Source organism: Dioscorea cayenensis, chromosome 20 (genome assembly GCF_009730915.1).
Source record: "Dioscorea cayenensis subsp. rotundata cultivar TDr96_F1 chromosome 20, TDr96_F1_v2_PseudoChromosome.rev07_lg8_w22 25.fasta, whole genome shotgun sequence".
NCBI classification, from domain to species: domain Eukaryota; kingdom Viridiplantae; phylum Streptophyta; class Magnoliopsida; order Dioscoreales; family Dioscoreaceae; genus Dioscorea; species Dioscorea cayenensis.
In genome coordinates, this window is record NC_052490.1 from 31873124 (window position 1) to 31880163 (window position 7040).

General features: G+C 35.7%; 2 protein-coding genes across 4 annotated transcripts; one reads left to right on the forward strand and one right to left on the reverse strand.

The window, feature by feature from the left end:
• Positions 1-1039: 1039 nt before the first annotated feature.
• LOC120251606 (exosome complex component RRP41 homolog) lies at positions 1040-3403 on the forward strand. Of its 2 annotated transcripts, none has more exons than XM_039260184.1 (12): positions 1040-1156; positions 1240-1286; positions 1376-1436; positions 1576-1614; positions 1700-1767; positions 1945-2023; positions 2097-2133; positions 2305-2421; positions 2505-2590; positions 2741-2830; positions 2930-2985; positions 3068-3401. In XM_039260184.1, the coding sequence occupies exons 1-11, from the start codon at positions 1100-1102 to the stop codon at positions 2975-2977; spliced, it is 729 nt and encodes a 242-aa protein (XP_039116118.1). In that variant the 5' UTR covers positions 1040-1099; the 3' UTR covers positions 2978-2985; positions 3068-3401. The 2 variants fall into 2 exon arrangements, with proteins under 2 accessions (XP_039116118.1, XP_039116120.1); XM_039260186.1 differs by having other exon boundaries at positions 1100-1156; positions 3058-3403.
• A 37-nt stretch (positions 3404-3440) lies between these two features.
• On the reverse strand, positions 3441-6701 carry LOC120251605 (putative glucose-6-phosphate 1-epimerase). Of its 2 annotated transcripts, none has more exons than XM_039260182.1 (8): positions 5464-6701; positions 5245-5319; positions 4943-4999; positions 4690-4853; positions 4411-4545; positions 4203-4305; positions 4031-4130; positions 3441-3880 (listed from the first exon to the last, which is right to left on the reverse strand). In XM_039260182.1, the coding sequence occupies exons 1-8, from the start codon at positions 5572-5574 to the stop codon at positions 3678-3680; spliced, it is 948 nt and encodes a 315-aa protein (XP_039116116.1). In that variant the 5' UTR covers positions 5575-6701; the 3' UTR covers positions 3441-3677. The 2 variants fall into 2 exon arrangements, with proteins under 2 accessions (XP_039116116.1, XP_039116117.1); XM_039260183.1 differs by having other exon boundaries at positions 5245-5327; positions 5464-5580.
• Between the last annotated feature and the right edge of the window lie 339 nt (positions 6702-7040).

The following is a 7040-nucleotide window of genomic DNA, read 5'->3' on the forward strand; positions in this document are numbered from 1 at the left end:
TATTTAAGTGCAATAATATTTTATAAAAAAATTATAGTTGTTCCTTGAAATGCTTTCAAAGCAGATTATACATCTACTTTAAACATATGTATTTTTAATTTGCTTAAATATAAACCAATACAAATGCTTCTTTTCAATTATTACTTGCAAATTGGCCTAAAAATATCATGCTTAATAGCTCATAATAATGTAAACCGTTGTCAGTTGGCATACATATTTCTACAAAACAAATATTTTTCAATCATTATAATTGGCTTTGAAATGTTTAATGAAATATTAATACAAAATTAATGAATGTAATTAAACCTTTATATTAGTAATGCCATAATTAATGCAAACAAATATTTAAATGCAATAATATTTAAAACAAAATTATAATTGTTCCTTGAAATGCTTTCAAAGCATATTATACATCTACGTTAAATATATGTATTTTTTAATTTACTTAAATATAAACCAAAGCAAATGCTTCTTTTCCCTTATTAATTGCAAATTGGCCTAAAAATATCATGCTTAAATAACTCATAATGATGTAAATTGTTGGCATACATAAATTTACAAAAACAAATATTTTTCAATCATTATAATTACCTTTGAAAGGTTTAATGAAATATTAATACAAAATTAATAAATGCAATTAAACCTTTCAATTAGTAATGCCATAATTAATGCAAAAAAATATTTAAGTGTAATAATATTTAAAAAATATTTATAATTATTCATTAAAATGCTCTCAGGCAAGATTATACATCTAATTTAAATATATATATATATAGATATGCTCTCATTTTACATAAACTAAAGTCTGAATCCTCCTCTTTGATATGGACACTACCCAAGTGCCAATATATCAAACAGTCATTGGCGAAGAAACACGGGTCAATTCATAGAAATTTTATCCTTTTTCCAAAAAAAAAATAATAATAAATAAATAAATAAGAAACTTAGTGTTTTATTATTTTATCTTCCGAAATGCGAAGAAATTGGGCCTCTAGTGTTGGCCCATTTGGCCAATTGTTTGGGGCAAGGCCCAATTTTCAAAAACAAAACCCCACCGAAAACCCTCGTGATCCCGATCACCGGCGACAGCGAGGCCGCCATGGAGTTCGTCAACCCCCTCACCGGATTCCGTCTCGACGGCCGTCGCCCCAACGAGGTACTCCCCCACCTTCTCTTCGTCCTCTCCCTCGCTCTCTATGCTTCTATAGCCCCCAATCTAACTTTCCTTTTTGCTCCCAGATGCGGCATATCCGTGGAGAGGTCGGTGTCGTTGCCAACGCCGATGGGTGAGTATATCTATCCATACTTGGGGTTTCTTTGTCTGATTGGATGTGCGGAAGGGAAGGATTGATTTTGTTTTTGGTTTTAATGGCAGCTCCGCGATGTTCGAAATGGGAAACACCAAGGTCATCGCTGCTGTCTACGGCCCCAGAGAGGTTTGAATGTGGCTCTTAATCTCTATCTATTTATGTGCTCATAAGCATTTGCATGTTGAATTCTTAGTTAAAGTAATTGCCTTTTTGGTTGATTAATTTTTTTCTTTTTTTTTTTGGTGTGATTTTTGTGTTTGTTTAGGTCCAGAATAAGAGCCAACAGTTAAACAACCAGGCTCTGGTAATTGTTTTCTTTTTTTTTCCATCAATTTGTTGTCTAGACCCTGTCATTGTTTGATGTTTTATATGAAAGGTTGTGTCTTCAGGTGAGATGTGAGTATAGCATGGCTAATTTCAGCACTGGTGATCGAACAAGAAGACCCAAGGGTGACAGGTTGATCATATTTTGTATTTCTTGTCCCAAAGATTTCATCTTTATCTTTATTTTGTTGTGAAAAAGTTTAGTGTGAATTAATGATTGGTTTCTTGTGATTTTGAGCCTAAGTATGGACCGGTATGGTTGTGTTTTAAAATGTTATGAACATGAGTGTTTATCTGTTGTTTATGACAGGCGATCTACTGAAATATCTTTAGTTATTCGCCAATCGTTGGAGGCATCTATACTCACACACTTAATGCCTCGTTCCCAGGTGAATCCTTAAATACAAGTACTTATCCTAGTTGAATCATCTGTTTTTATGAGTTCTCTTCATTGTTGTGCAGATTGATATATTTGTCCAAGTTCTTCAGGCTGATGGAGGTATGCATAGTGCTTTAATCAGTATGTTGTTATCAATAATCTTCGGCTCTGTGTTCTGTTTGTCTTTTTTAATCATATTCTTATGTGCATCCATTTCTTTGTACCTTTTGGGTTCTATGTTCAACCTTTATTTCCATGTATTCTCTGATTGATGTTCGCCAAAATCATCAGGGACCAGATCAGCATGCATCAATGCTGCAACAATAGCGCTAGCTGATGCTGGAATTCCAATGCGTGATCTTGTCACTTCATGCAGCGCTGGATATTTATGTACCACTCCATTGCTTGGTATATTCCATTTCTACCATTGACTTCTTTGTGATTTTTTACTTGCCGCTTGCAACTCACATGCTTGAGGACTGAATGGGCAGACCTAAACTATGTAGAAGATAGTGCTGGAGGTCCAGATGTAACTGTAGGTATACTTGCAAAGACGGAAAAAGTGACACTTCTTCAGGTGCATAATTAAGGAATAGTCAATTTTGCTTTCCATGATGCCTTAATCTGATTTCATACATGATAAGAATGCCGCATTTTTTCTTCCTATCGTTAGTGATATTGCATTATAAAGTTAAATTTACTGATAGTCAATGTTTTGGAGCTTCAGATGGATGCTAAATTACCTATGGATATTTTTGAAAATGTCATGCAACTTGCAGTAGAAGGGTGCAAAGCAGTTGCCCAATACATCCGTGAAGTAAGAGAATTCATCTCGAATTTTCCTTTTCTTCTGCTGCAATCTGTGTCAGCAATCTTTCCTCTTGTTCCCTCATTGGTTTTAATTATTCGTCTATAGGTTCTCTTGGAGAATACAAAACAGCTAGAGAGTCGACGGGGCATGTAGGGAATAAGGTATAGTTTTAAGTTAAACTTGCCAAAATGTTTTCTTTTCTTTTTCTTTTTCGTTTGCTGAATGTATTAAAGTTTGTATCAGAGCTGAAAATTTTGCCATGCGAAATCAAATATGGCAATTAACTATGTGTGGCATGAACTCACATGCATGGAGTATTCCGGCTGGTTAATTTTGAGACACAGAATGCCACAGAGATGTACATGATCTCGAAGAGGTTCCTTGAATGTCTTTTGCCAGGCACCAAGAGCATATCAAAACTTTGCATTTACCTCTTCTTCCACTTTATTTAACTCATTGTAATGTCAAACGATTTTCTTCAAATGGACTTGATTTTTGGGTGTAACTTTTTGAGGGAGTAAATGAGGATTTAATGTACTCAGGAGGTTGGTTCTGTATTGGCACAAGTTATGAAATTTATGATTGATCTAGAAATTAGATGTGTGAAAAGCATATATGCAGAAACTCTGTCAAATTTTTATACAAGTTTCACTCAAAAGTGTAATATTAAACCAAACTTCATCCTGAACACATCCAGAGTTCTATTGTCAAGACTCATACATTGAACAAGTAGTTAAAAGTACCACATTGTATTCCAAGGAATAAGGGATGATGATTCCTTCATGCTATAAAAATAAGAGCATCTTATTATTTGAAATCATCAGCACAGCTTCAAATGCCTCGGAAGTGATCATCAAGATCGAAAGTGATCAAGATCATCACTACAATAGCTAGAAGGTACGACAGAGAGCTCGAGTCTACCAGTCCATTCCTCGCCGGGCTTCAAGGTGATCTGCCTCTCAATTGCTGCGCCATCCACACACAGCATCTGTTTGTACTCCTCGTCCCCTAAATCGGTCATTGATTTTGATTTCTTTTCCCATGGATTCCATACTACTGCTCAAACAATAAATTCATTCAAATGTTTCACTAACCTCTAGCATTGTTTGTTCGGAAAATTCTCCAAATTGTTTAATAATGTTTTTCCAAGCAGAACAAGTTGAACAATTACTGCAGTATTTCAGTTAACATGAAAGAGCATCTTACCAACATCTGGCAGACCTTCCTTCTTTATGACGAAAGTCCTTTTCTTTTCATGGTCAATAACAGCTATTATATTTGGAGAGCCGAGATAAATTCGGTCAACCTATAAATTTCTGAAGCATAAGTACAAAGTAACATAACTGAATGCTTATTGTTTCACCTAAGGACAATGTACCTCGGACTCGAAAGTTATGGCATCTCCCTGTTCGGTAAAACGTTCTCGTTGGCAGAGATTATCCAGATAATCAAGTGTCTCCAAACCTTCAATCCTTACTTCACTGTTGAGATCAAAACAAGTTAACACAGATAACAAACTCGGTATATATTTGCATCAAGTTGTGAAAAAGACTTGCCTAAAGAATACAAAGGTTTGTCAAAATTACCTGATGTCAGAAACAGATAAATAAGTGTGGTAAGCAAATGAGAAGTTAAACGGCTTCGCATCGATGTTTCTAATACGTGATATCATCGCAAGATCCCCATTCATCCCGAGAGATACCCTGAGCCGAAACTCAAAACTGCAATCCCATGTCATCCTTTTTAATTAGTAGAAAATCTTTGTGAAGCACATCATTTGGTACGCTGGTTGTTGTTGAAATGTTTGTATAAAGAGAGCTATAAAATAAAACAATGCAAGCTTTGTATGGATGATGACATCCTACCAGTGTGGCCAGCACTTGAGATCCTCTTCGGCCGGACTAAGCAGTAGGTCGACAAAAACTTTGCCGTCACTATCACTAGGATGCAAAGGTGGTGGATCATTATCGATGCTCCACATCTTGTTTCTTGCAAACCCATGTTGCTCAAGTGATCCACAGTTTCCAAACTTCAACAGTTGAAAAAAAAAATGTGTAATGAGAAATAAATACAGAAGAAAATCAAAGATGAGTATAATTATTAAGCGATCGACAACACCTGTGGAAAACAGATAGGAATTCCTCCCCTCATCGCCTTTGGAGGTTTAAAAATCGCCTGTAGTTAAATGTAAATGACCGGCATGCTCAAAAAATAACAATTGAAAAACAGAACTCTAAATAAGGTAAGAGAATTTCACATGGACAAATACTTCATGTAGTGCATCAATAATACATAATTCAAGTGATCATGAAGTTACAGTCATTAACAAACTGAGAACGAGGACTCTTATCACCGATAATCATCAAATATATTCTCATCATTCACGAATACAAAGGCATGGGAAATGAATATAGACAGACCTTGCTGCTAGTGAAGAGCAGTTCTTCGCCTCGATCATTCCTCCATGATATTACTTGTCCACCATGAAGACTAACCTGTATTTCTGACAGAAAAAATTATCAAAACAAACCAAGAAAACATATAAATATATATATATAAATATATATATAAATATACTTGCAAACAATTCAAGCAAAAGTTAACAACTAGTAAGAACCAGAGCTATACAAAAATCTCACCCGAGCCGAAGCTCCTCGAGGAGATCGAAGTACAACTTGGCTTATCCCATTCCAATCCTTAACAACTTCAAACTCAGATTTCTGGTCCCAAATACCTGCTGAATGACCCATCTCAACAAAACACAAAGCTCTCAAACCACAATCTACAATGCTTATCTTTTCCCCTAATTCCGGAAAGTAAAAAAAATACCGAAAACCCACTAAGAACAAGTGTTTATTAACAAAACACAGATGGGAATCTGAAACCTTTCTTGTGATTGAGCAAGTGTATATCCCGTGAACCAACTGTTAAAAAAACCACATCTAGCTACCAATCCAACAAACACTATGAAACTAATAGCATTCAATAAAAAGACATGCCAAGGAGTTTCATCTCACGCCTAATTGCTTAAAAAGTAAGACGCTCACAGGTTAAAATGATCTCTGAATCGGACTAGAGCTCAAAGGAATTGCAGAAAAAATAAAAAAACCAAAGCCTTGAAGGCCTTTCTCCTAAAAGAAACTGAAAATGTGCTAAAAGTTCCAACTTTTTTCTCACCAACTATCACAAATCTGTGAAAAAGAGTATATCTAAAAAAAGCAAAGATGGAAATTTCATCCCATCCATGAAAACGAGGAATCAGAAAAAAGTAAAATCTTTGAGCGGATAAGCACGAGCACTAGCACTAGTAAATCCAACCAAAAATTATCAGCCAAGAACACTGACAGAACTCACAAATTCACTGCCCATTTGTAAGTAAATATCTAATTAATAGACAAGATCCAAAAGGGAGAGATTATCAAACATAGATAAGGATGACCTCCACTAACGAAAAAAAATAAGATTATAAAAAAGAAAAAACTGGAAAAAGCTCAAAACTTCCACTGGATTCCAGCATTACAAATCTAGAAACCAAACCGAAAGGGGGAAAGAGCTCAAATCTTGACCCAGGCTCATCATCACCAAACTCCCTAAAACCTCAAAAGGACTCCGTTTTCTCCGAAAATCTACAAAAAAAACACGTCAGTGGTGACTGGATAGGCGGCTGGGATTAGAGGAAAAGGTCTCAAATTTAGAAGAAAAAAAAAATGACGAAATTTGTGGAGACGACTAGCAGGTGAGCAGATCCCCGGGGTTTGTGGTAAAAATTTCTCCTAAACTTTTTCAGTAAGTGTGCTTTCTTTTGGAGATGCGTGAGCTTTGAGACATCCAACCAACGGTCAAAATTCAAAAGCTGAGCATCTCTCTCTCTCTCTCTCTCTCTCTCTTTGGATAGCATGTGGTGAACCGAGGATGAGACTAATAAGAAGCCATCAAAACTCCTCCTTTTCACTTTGATTCCTCAAAAGATTAAAACTTTGACCAAGTTTATCTCAAATTAAAGGCAACGCATGTGAGTTTTCACAGCTTCCATGCAACTGTGAGAAGGGTCCATATAGGTGGCGGGAGAAAAGCCAGAGAAAAATATATATATAATAAAAGTTAGAAGGGAAAAAGGGAAATTTTACTTGAGATTGCAGTAAAAGCAGCAAACTTTTCTATGGCCAATATGCCGAGATTTAATATATGGTTTTGATTGTTGTTTCCGTGCATGAGT